We start from the raw sequence: 19,833 nt of genomic DNA, 5'->3' as shown, positions 1-19,833 counted from the left end.
TAAACCAGTGAACTTTAAACTAAAGTAGGCCGTAGTTGTTTGTCGTCTTCCATCTGCACCAACACGGAGCACCTCTTGGCTGTTGGCAAACAAGGTGTCTTGCACTTCATCCTGCCAAATGATGGGGAAAGCCTTGAACTTTTAGGTTTTCTTCCTGGATTTCTACATGACCTTTAGAGGACATCTGGTAACAGTGGTAAATGTTGCCATTTTCCGATGTCAGCGAGTGTAAGCTTTGGAGGCCAAAGGGCCCCACTTCTAATATGGTGAGACTTGGTAGATGCCAACGATGTGACATTTTGGTTAAAGTTGCACCCATTCTGCGCACCCAGCTCTGCTGTTTGTTCGGACTAATTTCTTGCGTGTGACTTGGGAGCACTTTTCTTCCAAGAAGGCCTCAAAGCCTGAGGAAAGTCAGCAAAGTATCTTAGCTGTTGGTATTAAACCCGTAAAAGGGTTGAATGTCTGATGTTGGTTGCAAGGTGCACAAACTGTATTTTAGTGCTAGATTAGGTCCCTGCCTTGTTCACTCTTTAAATAAAGTGCTGGGGTGGCATGGTGGACTTGAGGCTTAAACCAGTGGAGTTTCAAATCACGCATGTGCAGCAGCCTTTGCCTAATGAATTCTGTTTGTTTTGCATTCTAGGGCAGTTGAACTTCATTGCCTTCCCCCGCCATGAGGAGGAGTATCTCCAACTGACCGTGAACTGGCACCCCTGTCTTCTAATCCTTGGTCAGAACTGTAACGCCAAATGCCAACTACTCAACATGCTGTTGGGTGAGAAGCTGCTCCCCACCACCAAAATTGGCAGCGAGGAGAATTGTAAGAGGCGGCGAATCCGCTTCACGCATGGGACACAAACGCGGATTAGCCTGGCTCTTCCAGGGCAGTACGAACTAGTTCATATGTTGGCAGCCCATCAAGGGCAGTGGGACACGATACCAGAGGAGGATTTGGAAATCCATGGGGACAGTGAGGATCCAGCACACCGAATAGCAGAGCTGGAGGTGACACTGCCTTACTCGCTGCTAAAGGTACCGATCAGAGGCACATGTCCATTATCGGTTCTTGTACCTTTGTCATTTAAACTTATCGGAAGGGAAAGGTTATATTGTAATGTTGTGTGATTTTTAAATGATTGAGGGGAATGCCCCAAGGTAATTCTCTTTAAAAGAACTGAAATATGGTGGAGTTTGGGGTCTCTGTTTCTCCTAGTGTTCATTGCCAGTATCTGTCCTCTTCATTACTACCATCCATCTCCAAAAGCTAGACTTTTAAGTAGATAGCATTTTTAAGCTGTCTCCCCAAATGGGTGCTAATCCTCAGCCTCCACAGAATCTGTTTTCCCTTTTCCAAAGCGACTCTAAAGAGCTGGCTGATGTCTTGTTGCCCAGTGAGCCTGCATGATTTGGGTGCATAGCATAATCACTCTCGCCTATCTCAGAAATGCTTAAATACAGAAAAAAGGTGGAGCACCAATACCTCCAGAGGGAGCTGGGGGCTGTCGGTGCTTAAAAGGTGGCAGTGTAGCAGAATCCCAAACAACTTGGATGAAAGTAACTGGGAGGTGGTGTGTTCAGCAAGAATACAACAGTTGGCTAAGGGTTTTGTTCCTAGCTTTGTGCTGCCTCTGTGACTGTGTCCTCAGCTGCTTTTAGGTGAGAGAGAGAGAGAATGCCTTCTACCTTAGTGCTGAGTCTTGACTTGTTTAGCAAATGCTGTGAAAGATCAAGGATATTTTATAGCAGTTTTACATTAAAGTGTCTCATCTTTACTGCAATGTTACGTTTTGGAAGTGTTGACAGGAAGATACCTGCATTAAAAGGTGGGCGTATCAAAACCTGGTGACATTCAACACTGAGAAATGCAAGGTGCTCCATCTCAGGAGAAAAAACCCATGTCGTACTTAGAGGCTTAGCAGTGCTACGCTCACTAGCACCATGACTGAAAGAGACTGGGGGGGCGGGTCACGATTGACCACAAGGCGAACGTGAGCCACCAATATGATGCTGCAACTGGCAGAGCATATAACTCTGGCTTGCATGTACCGGCATCTTGAGCAAGACCCAAGAAGTCGTTCTCCCGCTTTACTCTGCTTTGGTGAGACTGCAGCTGGAGTACTGCATCCAGTTCTGGGCTTCACACTTTAGAAAGGACATGGAGAAGCTTGAGAGAGTGCAGAGGAGAGCCATGTGCATGATTAGAGGTCAAGAGAACAGGCTTTATGAGGAGGGGCCGAGAGCCATGGGAGTTGCCTTGGTGGCAGCCTATAAGTGTATAAGTGGGGATCTGGGAGAACATCTGTTCACCAGGGCACCCCAAGGGAGGTCTAGGTCTGACGGTCACAAACTGCTGGAAGACTGTTTTAGATCGGACATAAGGAAAAGCTTGTTTACCATCCAGGTTTCCAGAGTCTGGAATAGACTCCCCCCAGAAGTGGTGCAAGCACCTACCCTAGACACCTTTTAAGAAATGCTTGGATGTTTTTCTTGCTGGGGTGATCTGACCCCAGCTGACTTCCTGCCCCTTGGGCAGATGGACCCAGTTATCTCACGAGGTCTCTTCCAGCCCTAATGTCTCTGTAATCTCTGAAAAGTAACTTGTTCTTTGTACGTACAGTAGCTTGCCTTTGAGAACAGATCAGATAGTTGTCTTTTTGTTTTTGTTTTTTTTTAAGTGAGACTAGAAGTATGCATTTGCAGAATGAAGTGAGGAGAGTGCTCTGAGCATCTGGATTTTACAAACAAGACTGGAGAACAGGTCTTTCCTTGCTTCCAGATATGAACCTAGTTTATAAACCAGCTTTATAGTAAGAGGTCAGGTGAGCCCAGTTTAATTCAAAGTGCTGATTGCTGTATAGCATTTGTAGCTTCTGGCCTCTTCTAGTAGATGCTGTCTAAGGCTCCTATCACATAGAAGTACCATGCTACAAAATGGCTCTTATTTTGGCTTTAGAGCCTAGTCATGCTGTGTCTGGGATAGTTAAGCTTAGAGTGTTTAAACTGTAAATTCTAAGTTTTTACCTGGTTAAATTTTTTTTTATAGTGGTCTTCTGAGTACAGTGGTACGCACAACCCTCTTGCAGATTTTCTCAAGCGAGTTGACAACAGGCTCTTTGTTTGGTTGTAGCTGTATTTAGGACAATCTGGATGAAAACAGCCCATCAGACTAACTTGAAAAGGGATAGCAAAGTAAGGCCTCCTTCAGTGGAAGGAGAGAGGAGTGCATTAGAGGTGGCATCAACTCTGGCATGTTCTTATAAATGGTGTTTTACAGGACTAATCTGTTTTTCCCTGCTTTTTAGAAGACTTCTGTTTGCTAATACCACAGTACAGCAGAGACGCTAACAGGGCTTGGGACAGCTCTCAGTGACTAAAACATCTGAGTATTGTGTAATGCTGAAGGCTTCCTGAGTTGCTGTTGCTCTAATAGTGACGGCATGTTGTGGAAGCTAGCAGACTACTGTTGTCTTCCAAAACCACATGGAGTTGGGTAACATAAAAATGCCTGCTGCTTGTTTGGCACTACCGTAGAGGCATCCATAACCAGAGCAGTAAAATACTCTATAAATATCGCCCTAGGTTTTAAGGCTGCCAAATGCAGACAAGGTTCTTTGGGTAAATCTGATATCTTTTATTAGACCAACTCATAGTTGGAAAAATTCTTCTTGGCAAGCATTTTTTTTTAAAGAAGTCTGCTAAAGCTTTTGAAAAGGAGCTTCTGCTCTTCTAAATTTGGTACATGAATCTAGTAAATGATTTCTGTTTGAATCAACTGAGCTCTTCCACCTCTCTGAAAAATCAAGCCAGGACTGGATTATTTTCAGCAGCTGCTTAGATTCCCTGTAGTCTCGTCTGTCTTTAGTTAACAGCATGCTTATGCTAGACTGGCATTTCCTGACCTCTTTTCAGGTGTTTGGGAGATGCATGATTTAAAAAAAAAAAAATGCTACATTTTGTGGTTGTGTAAGACTTACAGTTGGTATGACGGGTTTTTTTTTTTTGGTTTTTTGTTTTGTAGGACTAACACTGAGTCGCATATCAATTGATGGAACAAACTGCTGGCTTTAAACTTTGCTTCAAATGATCTACTTCCCATTCCACCTTTTCAAAGACTTACAAAAGCAGACTTCAGTCTGGATTTTTGTGGGCCCCCCCTTTTTTAGAAACTGTTAGATTCCTAGCTGGTAATGGATGTTATGGTGTTAAAACTGCTTAACTTTCTCTTTTTTTGCACTAGAGGTGTAACTCCGTGAGCTGGTTTGGGTGTTTTTGGATTACATGCTGCTATTTTGTTCAGGCCTTTAACTTAGAAACAGGTCTGAATGCTTGTTTACTAGCTCAAAACATGTTAGAGGTTTCCTCTTCATAGTATTGGCTTCACTTCCCTGTTTTTATTAATGTATTCATGGGACACGAGTAACCTTTGTTTGTTTTCTCTGTGATGAATCCAACTCCAGTTCTGAATGAGCTTCGTGCTTGTTGATGCTGAAAGCTACATGAGGGGCATGCTGAGAATCTCTCCAATCAGTTGGTTCAAACTGGGCAAACTCCTTTAGGAAGGAGACAAATTGTGCCAAGTGAGATGTCAAGGGCAAGACTTTCAAGCCCTATGATCCTGTTTAGGGATGTGAACAAAAGTGACCAGCCCTAAAAAAGGGGACTTGGCAGGCTCAGCAGCTTGCACCAAAAACTGTGAGTTGCTGGGTGCAGTTTAAAATCTGGCTCCTCCATTTAGCTATCTAAATGAGAACAGCGCTTCTGTGAATGTCTCTGAGACTTGGTGTATATTGCGGTGCTGAAAAAGATTAAGTGTATTTTAAGCAAGCGTGAAACGGTTTTCTTACACAGCCTTCCAGAGTTAACCGAGAGCCCTGTGCATAGTCAGAACATGTTAAGCAGTCTTAGCACGTGAACCTTTAGCCTGACAATCAATCTTTTGATGTCTCGGGCAGGCTTTACTACCTCCTTCTGGATTATTAAAAGATGTAGTCTTGCTTACAGGAGCCACGAATCTAATTTGCATGGGTAGGGTGGTGTGGGAGCACAGCTGGCAGGTATATTAACTGAGACATTTATACTGCAAATAGCATTGCCGGAAAAGCTGAATTTGGCAATCTGCCCCTTTTTACACACGGTTTGCATGTGGGTTATGGAGAATGATCCATCTAAATGGCAAGACTACAGATCTATGGTGGAAGTAAATGTTCGACGGTCTCCCAGGATTGATAAGGTTCTTACTGATAGCATCTTGCAGCTCTCAACTAAGTCCCAGTGGTGTTGTGTCCCCTGTGGAGGGATGAGGGGGGAAGACTGCAATAGTTGAAGGGAAGGAGTATTAAAGTTTTGAGCGCTTTTTTTCATGCACTTCATTGCAGGTCATTCTTTGTGCTTTGTTACCTCTGTGCATTGCTACAGGTGGTGTCTTAGGCCACGTGCTCAAGGCTGTTTGAGGTGCCTTTCAAGTTAGGAAAAAGTAAAAAGATAGTTGCATCATTTTGTTTCCTGCATTATCATTCAGGTTTCCTCAAGAATGGAGTTCAGTAATCTGGCAAGCTTAGTTTTACTTTGAAGGCTTGTGGGTAGCTGCTGTTTGTTTTTTTGTTTTGTTTTGTTTTTGTGGGGGGGCAGCAATGGAATGTAGCTCTGTGTGGATTTTTTCAAATTGAATTACTGTTTGTCACTCAGATCACAAAGCAACTGCATCCTATAATAAGTTTCTGATTATAGTTTTTTTCCTTGAACTTTATGTTGCAAGGTACTTGGTTATGACTTACTGTGTGAAAACCCTAACTGGTATGGATCTTGCCTGAGGGACTCTTCCTTCCAAGGCTTTCTGTGGTGTTACTCCACTTTTAAGGTTGGCTAAAGTGCTCCTGCTAAGCACGAGTGCTCAATATCTGAGTTGTTCTGTGTAGATTCATTTTATATTGTGTCCATCAGCCTCAGGTGAGTGCTGGAAGCACTCTGTCCTTAAAAGTACCAGCCCTGGAATTTATACCTCCTTCCACGCACATTTTACTAGGTGTATAGGCCTAGATCTCACATTCAAAGTATTGGAGATCAATTAGTCCTATATTTTTGCTGGTTTGATAGCGTGCGTTTTGTGGTGGGACAAGTTCCTTGGCTTTGTAGTCCTGGAAAAAGTGTATTCTTCTGCTCAAATGGTCTAGTCTTGCTTGATATTCAGACTTGTTGGCTAGCTTTCCCCTAATGAAAGAACAAAATCCAATAGGGAGAGGCTGTTTCACAACTAACTAGTTATCCAAAAAAGAAATATAGTGGCCATTGCTCTTATTTTCAAGGGCCCCTGACACGAATTGCTACTGTCAGTCTTAGTGGTTCAGGATCAGATCCTTGAGTAAGGATTGCCGAGATCTGGCTCGAGTGAAATATTGAGCACATTGACTTCAAGTGCATAATCTCTGGTGTGAGTCTGTAAAATCCCACCCTAATTCAGAGCTTCTTCATTACTGAAAACTGGAAGTTCTCCAAATGTGATCTGGGAAGGAGCATATGCATACAGAAGACGTCCCTTGGAAGCAATAAACTAGTGTCCCCCCCCCCCCCAAAAGAGGGGAAATGCATGCAACTATAATTGAACCTTCTGGGAGTGCCTTGTGTGTCTGAGAAGATGACACCACATATCTGTCTCCTAAATAGCATTTAAATTATATAGTATCAGCAGTTTCTTCTTTCTTCTTGCCAATTTTACTTCATCTTGCTCTTGGAGAGGGGGTGTAACAATCATCTGGCAGTTGCAGAACGTAGACCCTAGATGCACGCATAGTTGGGTTTTTGAGGGATGTGTTTGGGCTGGGGGTATGCTTGGCTGGCTGGCTGGCTTTATGATTCTTCTGCAGTAATGCAGTAAGCATGCCGGGCAGTTTTTTCCAAGTTACTAATTTGCCTTTTAATACACTTGTGCACTTGATGCTCCTAAGTTTTTTTTTTTTTTTTTAAATTAATCTCTTGTAAGAGAGGGTGTCTCTCTAATGCTGAAAACATGAACATGGCTCCCTGACCATAACTCCTTATCTGACGCTCTTGACAAACATATTGGAGCCTATTTAATGAGACTTGAATCTGAGATCACAATAACTTACTTTTAATGGCATTTTTTTTTGAGCTGTCATGTGAATATAAGTTGTAGCTAATGCAAGTCCTTTCTGTTCTACCACGCTCCAGGAAGAATTGTAGCTTGCCATAGAAATGCTGCTGGGCACTTACAGAAAGATCAGATTCCTTCCCTGGGAGGATGAATCCAATTTATTCTTTCAATAGCACATTTTAGAGTATATGATCATACTGAAAGCCTATGAAACTGCACAAAAGTGGGTTAAATGCTGCTAATGTTGCTGGAAAACCCTACAAGGCCTCTGCTGAAGCAGTAACTGGCTGCTCATGCTGTATTTTGTTCTGTGAGGGTTTTTTTTCTTTCCTGTTTCCTAGAGACGGCACTGGCTTCCTCCTTTGTTTACAGTCATTGGTGTGAGTCATCACATCAGTCATGGTGAATATTGCAGAATTGCACTTAAATCTACTCTAACTTGTACCCTTGTCAGGCCCTATCAGGCAGGTTTAGGTTTCCATGCTTGGGAGTCCTGTGATGGTCATAATGGGCAAACTGCATGCAAGGATTTTCCTTGAAGAAAAGGGATGTGATCAAGTTGTTTCACTTGCCAAATGCTTTTTTTTTTTTCTTTTTCCCACCCGCTCCAGAGTTGAAGCTCCTTCTGGTGGCTGGTGAAGATCTGCTGTTGGCTTTAGATTTTTTTTGGGAGAGCTGCTTATCCTTTCGTTTAAGCTCTTAATAAAGTAGCATGAAGGATTGTAACCATTCACTCTTCCCAAAGGTGATGGTTGAACTCTTCCCCAAAAGGCAAAGGAAGCCTGTTTTGGGAGCTGGCTCTTGCAAGTAAGGTTTAACATTGTTAACATTGTTTCCAAATAGCAAGATCAACATGAGGATACAGGTAGTTCTGGCAGAATATTCTGATGAGCCGTCCACTTCCTCATCACCCGAGGTTCTGGGGATATGGGTGGTGCTGCGAAATGTAAGTGGTAGTCGTCTGGTTTTTTTGGGGGGGTTTTTTGTTCTTTTTTCCTTAAACATCCTTCTAGTGCACGTTCCTTGGAAAATTACTTGGCACACTAGCTACCCCTGGAAACCGGCCTGAAAGAACCGACTGGGACGAATGTCCGTCTGCTCAAAGGGCAGTGCATCTGCTAAAATAGTGTCAAACTTTAAAACAAAGCCACCTTGTCTTGAAACAAGCTATTGTGAAATGAGGTACACTGAGTTTTTAGAGGTAGTAGCGGTTCCACATGAACTCCCCAGGCGGGCATTTGTCCTTGGAAGCACTTAAGTACCGAATAAGGGTGACCATCCAGGGAGCTGGCCTGAAAGAGCTATCCCATGCTACTTTAGAGCGTGTATGTATTAGTCCAGCTCTAACGCTGAAACAAAACCTTTCACTCTGAGGACAGCACTGTGCCTTGGTCTACCGTGCCCTAATATGTTAGGATTTCTTCTGCTTTGCATCTCAAGCAAAGAATTTCAAAGCGCTGTGCAGAATTTGGATGGATTTAAGATGAAATCTCCATGTGCAAGTAAACTGTTCCATTGTATTGAAACCAAATGTCACTGCAGATGGTTGGTAAGAACTTTACCAGCAGTCTCACCTTTTTTTTTTTTGTCCTTCAGTATCTGTACCCATACATAGAATAAGCAGGATTTTGCATAAATGTCTGAAATAAACAGTTGGGCTGAACAAATGTCGTAGGGGGGGAAAAAACCTTTTAAAATGTGCCAAATTCCAAAGTCATAAATCTGCCTCCTATTGGTCCGCTCTGAAGATGGAAGCGGAGAGGTATCTTGTGAAGTGAGCATCTGATAACCTTAATTTAATTCTAGGGAACTCGGTGCTGTTAGGATTGTTGGTGGTGATTTTAGGGGGTTTTTTGTTAGTGGTATAAATCTTGTATCCAGCGGTAGCTAGAAAGGTAGTGCAAATCCTAGTAACAAAGTGATTCCCCTGGCTGGTATTTACTTGGCACCTTGGACTTGGTTTTGAGTTCAGGAAAAAAAAATTATTCTGTAGTTAGTTTGGTGCAACAGACGGTGTTTAGTAATCTCATGCTCCAGCACAACAGTAATCGATTGGGCTTTCAACACTGCTGGATGGTACTGAAATTCAGAACTTTGTATTTATTAAATATGTAAACATCGGTCCCTTGTGGGGAGGGCGGCGGGGGGCATACAGGGTTGGTAGGAGCTTTCTAAACTGCTTTCTTGGATGTGAACTGCTAGTGTCCGTATAAAGTGGTCCCTGGGAAGGAGCAGAAATCTCTAGAAAATACAAAGCTCTCCCTCCCTTTTGAATATAAGTAGTGAGACCTTCTCTTGGTTCCCCTGTAAAGCTGTTAAGTGAAATAATCTGTTCATAGCATTAGATGTTAATGCTACCCAATCAGATTAAACTTTGGCCTAGCTACATGAAATGTTCCAGGTTAATTGAATTGCAGTACTATTTTCTTTTGGAAAATGATGACACTGCACTACAATTAACTGGCCAGAATGGAAGCTGTGTTGCAGGGAAGCGCTTTGTATTTAGGCCTAGTGTGTGTTTTTTTTTTTTTTAAATAAGCAGAGTACCAGGGTGGAGTTCCTGTCAGAGGACCTGAAGTACCTTCTGGGTTGTCTTTTACAAACCTCTGTTATGTACTGCAAAGTCCCACTGTTGTAATTCATGTTCATAAACTGAAATATTGTCATCTCTCCCAATTTACCCTGTAGCTTCACAAGTAATATTTTCTGTAGCACTAAGAGAAATGATCTTCCAGACTGGTGGTGGGGGGACGGGGGTATGTGAGACACAGATGAGTGACTAACCCAACTGTATTCATCTTCTGTAGTGTTTCAGATGCTTATTGGTATTAATAAGCAACATCCACTGCATGTAGCATTACTAATAGTAGTAGTTGGTAACTGCGATAAGTCTTTTGGACCACTGTCAATGTAGTAATCCAGGCCTATCCAAACTGCTCTGCAGAGTAAAGGTCTTCCTAGAGACTTCTAGTCTGTAAACAGCTGCCACATGATGTGCATCTTTAATTATGGTGTAATTTAAGAGTTAGCTCAAATACCTAATATAGGCGGCAGCTAACGGTGCCTTCTAACTCGGAGCCACAACAGCAACCCGCTGCCTTGCTGTTTAATTCAAGCATTGAACTTTCGGGTTGTAATCTATTCCATAGAAACACAAGAATTGGCTGACTGGGTTAGACTGTCTTATCAAGCTGGGCTGTCTTCTGGCACTTCCCATCTGTGAAGGGAAGGGTCTTTATCCTCAAACAGCGTCTCAGCACCCATCTTGCTTGGGTCATCTGACCCCCCCCCCCCCGCAGTCTTTCCTGGCCAAGTGCACGGGGGCTGGACCCGATCATCTCCAGGGTCCCTTCTAGCCCCTAACATCTATGAAATATTGTGGAAGAGAGAGGACACAATTTCCTGAGTTTGTTACCAACTTGTCTGCGGGGAGGTGGTACTCAATTTACATTTTGCAGCTGGCATGCATGCAGATTTGTTGACCGTGTTGCTGTCGGATCCGGTGGCGCTGTAACTTCACTTTGTCACATTTAATGAAGTAACCACAAATTGTAGTACCAATGAATGAGTTTATTGAGGGCAGTAACTGGAAGCAGCACTTGGAATTCAAGCTTCTAATTGAAGAAGGGGTTTGTTTCAAAGGAGGCTTCATATAGCAAATGAAGGAATTTGCATGATTTTTGTCAGAGCTACCCAAGATCAACTTACAGCTGGGGTCAGATACCAGCTTAAATGACACAGAAGAAATCCAACTTTAAGGTTTCTGGCCTGGAGTTTTAGGTTTTTTATACATCGGTGTTTTTTTCCCTCACCTCCAGAAGTGTCTGAATACTTTTTTGGTAGGGAATGGGGGCGGTGGTTTAGCAGCTGTTATCTCTGCTAGCACTGGGAGCCAGTGAAAAAGAGGGAGGGTTCTTAAGATTAGGTTCAAGGTCCCCAAACAAATGAGTGAGGTGAAGTCAGCAAGGATTTTCCATTCCTTTTTCCCAAAGGTGTCCAAATAAAGAAGTTGATGTCATTCTAATACTAACTCGGTCACTGATCAGGAACTTGAAATTTTTTTAAAACCCTGTCTCAACATCAGGCTGGCCAAATAAAGTAAGCAAACATGGTTTTGGAGAAATGAGCTTTGCTAGCCTGTTTTTTAAAGTGAGGGTGAGGACACTGAGATCTTGGATATACTTAATGCAGTGTTGATGTCTGGAGGAAGGGATGTGGGGAAAGCCCATCTATAAACTGGTTTTTCTTTGGTAACTGGATCAAATGCAGTCCTGGGTAGCTTGCCCTCAGTTTCTTAATAGTTTTGTGCAGAAGGAGTTGGTGGTTCCAGTCTTGATCCAGATGCCATTGGATGCTAACTACCACTTGTTGTCAGTTGAAAATGAAACCAGAAATTGAATCGGGCAGAAAGGCTGGACTTCTGCTTTTTTTTCCAAACAGGGATCCCTTTCAGGATGGGGCTTATGTATGCCTGTAGGAAGCATCGGGAGGTTCAGGCAGTCATCTGAACTAGGTCTACTCCCCTTAACTTGCATCCCAGATGGTTTCAAAGTGTGAAGAAACCCCCCCTGAAATAACAAACTACCAGTTGGAACGCTGTAGTTTTAATTGATCTGAAGAAGTCTCTTAATCCATATCGGGTGGACACCAGATTTGGCCTAGTGAAAAGAAGGGTACAGAAATGGCGGATTTGGATTGCATGTCAAAAGCTAGGCTGCTTTACCAGTCTCGGAGTCTGGAGAGCTTGACTGCATTTCATATTTGTGAAAGGCAACAGGAGCCTTCTGAAATGAAATGCAGCCAGGGTCTTTAAACTGGCATAGGAAGACCTAAGTTGGAGTTGCTTTCAATGTCCAGCAGAAAAGCAGACTAGTCTTATTTTTGTCCTTATTTTGGGTATCTTGCAGGAATTAGCCTTGAACAGGCTGAATTGAGGGGTTGCTTGAAAGGTACTGAGGTGTGGTTCATGTTAACAACTTGGTAGTAATATATTTGGAGGGTGTGGTGGCATGCCATAATCACTGTCCTTGCCTGATTCTTTGTACCTGGGTTTTGACTGTGGCTGCTTCTCCTCTGGTCTATGGTGACTGCACCTCATCTCTTGTCTCTCTCTTTCCATTCCAGGAAGTGGATATTGTGGTGGCCCCGTGCCGGGGGTTCCAGTCTGCTGAGGTCACCTTGGGAGAGTATGTGAACCATGTTTTGCCTGTTATCACCTTTGCCATCAGTGAGGCTGAACTTTCAGCATCAGATGAGAATGAACTGCGGGAAATCAAGGAAAAGTTCTCTCTACCTGTTTTCTTTTTCAAAGTGCCAGAGTTGGGCGCTGAACTCATCTCGCCCAAAAAGGTTGAGAATGAGAAGTCCTCCCTCTACTGCCAGCTAATGGACCTTGAATACCTGAGTATCAACCACTGCAGCTGTGGAGCACCCACTTCTGATGCCAAAGCCCAGAGCATGCTGGTAGAACAATCTGAGAAGCTGCGTCTCCTGAGTGTCTTCTCCAGGCAGGTGCTGCAAAAACATCTGGTAGATGCAGCCACCCTCCTGAACCTGGTGCACAGCCGTTGCCTGGACATCTTCATCAATCAGGCTTTTGATATGCAACGAGACCTGCAAATCACTCCAAAGAGGTTGGAGTACACTCGCAAGAAGGAGAACGAGCTGTTTGAGTCTCTAATGGGCATTGCCAACCGCAAGCAGGAGGAGATGAAGGATATGATCATAGAAACTCTAAACAACATGAAAGAAGAGCTCCTTGAAGATGCTGCTAATATGGAGTTCAAAGGTATTCTCTTGGAAGGAGAGGGATGGGTGCTCCAAAGCTTAAACTGTCTGTCTGAATTTGCTTGCTATGCTGCTGTAATGAAAGGATAGCTGCCTTCTCCATTGTGTTGTCCAAGCCGAAGCAAGCAACTTAGTAATTTTCACTGTAGCCGACTTTGAGCGGATGTTGGTTTGAAACCCATGCTCTCTAAGCTTTGTGCATGTGACTAGGCCAGGAACTCCGGGCTTCTAACTCACTTCAACAGACTTGTTCTGCGTAGCCCTAGGAATTGCCTACTGCCTTGCCTTAATTTTGCCATTTTATGAAGGGGCAGATTGTAGGTTGGGGGAGAATACTTGCCTAGCTGGTTCAAGGGGTCAGGGAGTGGCAGTGAGGACTAAGCAAGATTACTGAAAAGCAGGGTGTACACAGCTGCTTGACAACTGTAGGATTCAAATTCTTTATTTTCCATATGGGGACTTTTTATCTTAAAAGGGCTGGAAGATTAAACCACCTAAAATCTGTATATGGATTCTAGCTTCTAATTCTTGAGAGGCCAACAAAACTTCTAGGAAGTCTACCCATGCAGTCACTTAGAAAGCCACATCTATTTTTTTTTAATTGCATCTTCTAGTGAAGTGCAGGCCGTTACTAGCTTTTAATCTCTGATAGGAGTGTGTAAACTGAAGGTCTGATTTTTAATTCATCGAGTTCAGTAGTCTTAAAATGAATGAGTAAATTCTTTGAGCTTAGTTGACAGCATTAGCTGATCCAGTGCTAGCTAGCTCTAGCAGATGTATAGCATCTCTTGCAAAGCAGCTTTTTCCCTCTAACTGCTAGGCTATGGCTTGAAGTAGCATTGGTTTCTGAACAAAGAAACCTTGAGAATGAAACTCAGCGAGTTGACAAAGATCCCTTCATGACTTATAGGCTGGAATGAAATTTGAAAATAGCTCTAAGCTTAAAGAAAATAGTTTTGCTGCCTTTCATGTTGGAAATGTAGAGTGCTTTTAGGGAAGGGGTGGGCAAAAACCAGCTTGCAGGCTGGATGTGGCTTGCCAACTGATCTTTTGGATCTGGCCTGTGGTTTTCCATATGAGACTGAGCTCTGCCTAGGGCACCCCAGGCTGCTCTCCCGCCAGCCTTGGCCAGCACGCGCTGCTTTCCTGTGCAGCTACTACTGGCAGCCGCACCAGGTGCTGCTTGGCTCCCCCTGCCTCCAGGGGCAGCTCCTTCTCCTGCCCCCGCTGCACTGTTCCAGGTAGGGGGGAAGCTGCAGCTGGGTGGCTCCTGCCCCAGCACGTAGTGTTCCAGCTCCCGGCCACCTTCCACCCATTTTGCCTGCCTGGTAGCTACCTGTGGGTGAAAGGCAGCTGGAGCCCTGCGTGCTGGGGCAGGAGCTACCCTACTGTGGCTCTATCTCTGCTGTGCCACTTGGGGAAGAAGGAGGAGCTGTAGGAGGCAGGGGAAGCCAAGCAGGACAAAGGTGGCTGCAGCTGCACCAGGAGCAGCCCTGGGGGGAAGCGGTATACACTGGTTGGGGCCAGCAGGCAGGAGCAGGTGGGGGTCAGCCCTATGCAGAGCACGGCAAGGTGGGGTGGACTGCATCTGCACAGTCTGGGTGAGCTCTGCTGCATGCACCCCCTGCCTTTTAGCCCTGGTCATCTCATGAGACTTAGTGCCTGCAACTCCCCCCTCCCCTCCCCTTGGCCAAAATGATTGCCCAACTCTGTCTTGGGGGATATCCAAGATGCCAAGGAGTTTTAAAACCTGGAAAAAATGTACCCAGTCCTCTGGGGTGTGGGAATATCGTTCTGCTAAGCATTAATGAATTAAGTTTGTGAAACAGCATCACCTAATATTTTTGTCTGTGTAGTCTGATTGCTGTTAGAATTGCCCTGTGGCTGGAGTGTGTGGTGCAATGTCTCATTTATTTTCAAGTACAGTCATGGTAACAAAGAGCCTGTCTTGTCTTTAACTGCTGTGCTAGCTTGAATTCGTTTTTAATCACATTGCAAAATGTTAATAGCACCACGAATGTTAGCTGTACTGAATAGCCAAGTCCTTAGTGACTGCATGCTTTTTCAGTCTTGGAGCTAAGCCTTCTCAAGGGTGTAAAACCAGGTGTGGTAGCTTGTTGACTGTGTAGCAGCTGTTAAGTATCTGCTGTGGGAAAGATGGAGGCTCAGTAGGAGGTTTTAATGGTGACCTAGGCTTTTGGATTTGTCTTAAATCAGACTCTCCTGAATTTTGTATCTCAATACAGGGCTCTAGCGCAAGTTCAAAGTACTAAGTTGTTGCTGAGAACACTACCCATTGTGCATGCAAAAATAAACTTACTACCTTGCTTACCCCTGTTTTGTACAAAAATATCAAACACGCAGCAGCAAACGCTTCAGAGGCATTGAAGCTGGCATTGTAGAGAAACTGAAGTACAGCTTGTAGGAGAGCCAGCTTTTAGCAGATGAGCTGAAGGCAGACTTCTGGACAGAGGCTCAGGCTGGGAAGTCGCTCAGATTTGCATTCTCATAGCAGAACGCTGGATAGCCTTATTCCTAAATATGAACATTCATGTGCTCCAGAAAGTGCAGGAAAAGTTGGACTGGAGACTTTAAGTGTACTACCTGTTGTACTGAAATTTCAACTTGCTCAAGTGAAGTCAAGTACTAACTTGTTACTAAACTACCAGAAAATGAGCCTGTGGTGATGGGACCATAAATTGAGGCTGGGGTTCATGAAGTTATAAGGCGGATGTAATGGCCAGAATGTACCCACCATTAAAAACAACAACAACAACAAAAAACCAAATTTGCACGGAAAAGTGTTCACTACATAGAATTTTCCTGTCCATAACTGGTTTCTTAATGGCTTTAGAAATATACTGTTGGCTGAAAGGTAAAAATATAAAGCCTCTTCATCTGTCTACTCCAGCTCTAGATTTTACTAAAAACAGGTAACAAGTTCTGCTCTGACAGTTCTCAGTTTCTCTTCCTCGCACTGATCTGTCTGGACTAATTCTGTCATTTTTGCAAAACACCAGTGCAACAGACTGACAGCTAATGCTGGAAGTATGGTTTTGGTCTTTCTCTTGTCTAAGAACAAAAATAATCTTTTTCTTTTTTTTTGTCTTCCTCTCCTTCCAGACATTATAATTCCTGAGAATGGAGAGCCTGTTAGTTCCAAGGACATTAAATGCTGTATTAAGCAAATCCAGGAATTGATCATTTCCCGGCTAAACCAAGCGGTTGCCAACAAACTGATAAGCTCTGTAGACTACTTGCGTGAAAGCTTTGTAGGGACTCTGGAGAGATGTCTGAGGAGCCTGGAGAAGTCTCAGGATGTTTCGGTTCACATCACAAGCAATTATCTCAAACAGGTATTCTCTCGGCAACCACAATATTCAGGGTGTCCTTTGTTAAGCTTATATACACTTTGACTGCTGACTTTGCTTCTTGAATCAGGATAAATGCTGGTCCATTAAAGTAGGCCAATTTATAGCATGGTGAAATATTTAGAAGGAAAGTGGTAATCTTGAAGCGGGTGGATGTGGTAGCTAGAGGAGGGGTGGAATATGATTTTTATTTCCATCTTGGTAAATTGGCTTGTGGGGGAGTTTCACTTGACTTCTGCCTCTTTCCTAACATGTACAATGAAAAGTTTTTCCTGTATTTAGGAGTTGAAGTAAATCCAAATGTGTACTGTTCTGGCAAGGAAACCTAATGTATCCCTTGATGTAGCAAGTACTGGATTTTTGTCTTTGGCAATGGTGAAATCTTGGTGGACTTTCATGCATCAATCTGGCAAGCCGGAATTCTCTGCTTTTGTTTTCCTCTTTGCAGATACTAAACGCAGCCTATCATGTTGAAGTCACTTTTCATTCTGGCTCAACAGTTACCAGGATGCTGTGGGAACAGATCAAACAGGTATGGGTATTTATACAAATGACTTCCTAGGAAAGCATCCTTGGAGCACTGCAGTGAAGTAATGCTTACTGGTACCCTCTAGTAATCTTTACCCCTAAATGCCTGTATCTAACTGCAGTTCAATATGATATAGCTGTGTCTTTTAGTATTGCTGTGGAAATGGAATTTATTCTCAGACTTATGGCTTTTAAAACATGCCTACCTTTTTGTTCAGGGTTCCATTTAACACTTTGCTGCAGGGCAAATGTTGGGCTACAAGCTATTTACAGTACTCTGCTTAGTTTATATAAAACACCCTGATTATTGTGGAGTTTTAATAATCAAACTTCGCGTTTTCTATGTTAGGAAGGCTCTTCTAGATGAAAATTCAGCGAAGAACTTTCAGCATCTTCCTCAGCTTGGCTTCTAAAACAGACTAGTCTTTCTGGTGCACAAATAATGTAATGTTTGGATTGCAAGTACTGCAAGAAATTGCTTATTGAACTTTGCAGAATGTATCATAGACATCGGATAGTTTTACATTCTGCAAAATATATGCTTTTTACCCAACAGTCAAAACCATTATCATATTGTGTATTTATATATGGCTGTTAAATTATTATTAAATTATAATATTAGAAAATGTTTTATTTGACTGTTGGGTAAAAACAACAAATTTAGCAGAATCTAAAAGACTGTCTGATGTGGTCCAAAAGAACTCTGCATGCTTTACAAAGTTGCTTGTCGCAAGTGTTCATGAAAGTGAATCTCCTTAAGTTGTGTTGGCAACCTACAACCCTGGGCTAGGTCCAGCCAAGGGGAGGTGGTGCTTTAGTGGGAGGTGCTTTCCCTAGACCGCTGTGGGGAGAAGCAGCAACCAGGCCCTAGCCCTTGCCCAACTCTAACTTGAGGTGGGTCTCTTCTGGCAACCTGAAAAGCTTGTTAACTGCTGCCACAAGTGTTCGCTGCATGTAGCACACAAGATCATTCTTCTGAATGGCAAGTAGGTGGTGTCTTGAGGGTAGGATTTGATCTGTCCCATCTGTAAGGGTAGCATTTCACTTGCTCCTCTTCCCTGTTTTATAGATTATTCAGCGGATTACATGGGTGAGCCCACCTGCTATCACCACAGAGTGGAAGAGGAAAATAGCTCAAGATGCTATTGAGAGTCTCAGTGCTTCCAAGCTGGCCAAGAGTATCTGCAGCCAATTTCGAACCAGGCTAAACAGCTCTCATGAAGCTTTTGCAGCCTCTTTGCGCCAGGTGGGTTTGTGGGGCTGTGAAAAGAGGAAACCAATTTTCTTTGTGCCAATGCTCTGCACGGTGGTTAGAGCCGAGGAAGCTAAAAGGCAGTCTGCAGAGTTCCACAGTGTTAGCCTGCTGCTTCCTGAAGATTTGGCCTGCAGGCACTCCAAAATGAGGCTGGTACCCCGATTTAAAACAAGTCCTGCATGTTGCATTTCCCTGCAAAGGTTAATAGGACTAAGTAATGTCATTTCATGAAAAAGTCCCAAGTGTGACCTTTTGGCCTTCTGTCTTTGTAGCTAGAGGCTGGCCACTCGGGCAGACTGGAGAAAACAGAAGACCTTTGGTTGAAGGTGCGGAAGGACCATGCCCCAAGACTAGCACGCCTCTCGCTCGAGAGCAGGTCCCTGCAGGATGTGTTGTTACATGGTGAGCTCCAAGACTTGATCTGTTTTTCTAGAGAGATCCTTCCCTGCCTTGAGGCATGGATCCAGGGCTTTGACTTTTGTAGTAAACTGTACTGGCAGATGAGAACTAGTTCCAATATCTACTTCCACCTGATGCACCCTGACTTAGCTTGAAGAATTGTGTGGTTGTTCCTAACAGCATATGAAAAGGAAGATAATATCCATCTAGTGCAAGATGCTTTGAGAACCCAGACACTGGGTTTGTTTGGATAGTTAACTTGTATTGGCTTAAACCTATGAACCTGGGAGAATTCCATGGAAGTATTGCTTTCTATAGACTTCCTTTTTTCCTGGGGGGATTTATTTTAAACTGACTTATTTCAGTATGGTGCACACTTCAAAATCCTTACAACAAACCTGTTGAGTGTGAAGAGAATTTACTAAGATGCTAAAACTAGTATTTAGTATAAAATACTATGAAAAGTGGAGGAAGAGTTTCTCATTTTGGTAGTGGGATGTGGAATACTTTACCCTTCAAACTAACGAGCTTAGTCTGATCTCATTCTGACCAACCAAAATGCTCATCTGAAGGCTGAGGCCTATGCAACTAGCTGAAGCAACACATCCTGCTGATGTTTCTATCTCAAACTAATCCCATTGGCACCAATTCATTCCCTCCATCAGCAGTCTTAAATGAGGCAAAAGACTGAATAAGTAATGACCCTCTGACCCCTTTGGCATCTTCAGCACTTGGTGCAAAGCATGCTGCTGCTGTATCTGTTTGCATACTCTGCCGCTGCTTCCAGTCCAGTTTTCAGATCAATTAATGGTCTTTGGGGTTGTTCTTTCCCCCAGGATGAGCCTACTTGCCCGATTCTGAACTATTTACTGGTTTGGTTTCATCTTGATACGCCTTAACAGAGCCTTACATTTGTAAGGGGAGAAGATGGATATCTTTACAGCTGAACAAACTAGCATTTTGTGTCCATCTGCAGGCAAACCAAAGCTAGGCCGTGAGCTGGGCCGAGGGCAGTATGGAGTGGTGTATTTGTGTGATACCTGGGGGGGGCATTTCCCCTGTGCACTCAAATCGGTGGTCCCTCCAGATGAGAAGCACTGGAATGATCTTGCACTTGAGTTTCACTATATGAGGTATGTACTGATATGTTTTTTTTTTTTTTAATGCCGGTTTGTGATGCTGCTTGCTGAAGCCAGGGGGACTGTAACTAGCATAGGTCCTTCCCACATTCACTGACTAGTGCTGAGGATGCCCACCAAATACTGGTGTTCCCAAAGGCTAGGCATACTGTCTGTACTTTTCAAGTATAGAAAATGGCTGATGCCAGGTTCTTCCACTGTTCCTGCTCTCCTCTTCCTGGGGGCTCACTGTTGTGCTTGTCT

At 43.6% G+C, this 19,833-nt stretch overlaps 1 protein-coding gene across 1 annotated transcript in view; it reads left to right on the top strand.

Moving 5' to 3' along the window:
• Positions 1–200: 200 nt before the first annotated feature.
• Positions 201–19,833, top strand: part of DSTYK (dual serine/threonine and tyrosine protein kinase) — a 32,531-nt gene continuing 12,898 nt past the window's right edge. Inside the window, exons 1-8 of the mRNA XM_019513740.1 lie at positions 201–228; positions 647–1,035; positions 12,236–12,899; positions 16,022–16,254; positions 16,718–16,801; positions 17,867–18,043; positions 18,325–18,454; positions 19,428–19,584. Of these exons, the coding sequence (XP_019369285.1) occupies positions 201–228; positions 647–1,035; positions 12,236–12,899; positions 16,022–16,254; positions 16,718–16,801; positions 17,867–18,043; positions 18,325–18,454; positions 19,428–19,584 (1,862 nt within the window). The remainder of the gene's footprint in view (positions 229–646; positions 1,036–12,235; positions 12,900–16,021; positions 16,255–16,717; positions 16,802–17,866; positions 18,044–18,324; positions 18,455–19,427; positions 19,585–19,833) is intronic.

Source organism: Gavialis gangeticus, unplaced genomic scaffold (genome assembly GCF_001723915.1).
Source record: "Gavialis gangeticus isolate Ggan-Ray unplaced genomic scaffold, GavGan_comp1, whole genome shotgun sequence".
NCBI lineage: Eukaryota > Metazoa > Chordata > Crocodylia > Gavialidae > Gavialis > Gavialis gangeticus.
This window is presented reverse-complemented; position numbering and strand designations above follow the sequence as displayed.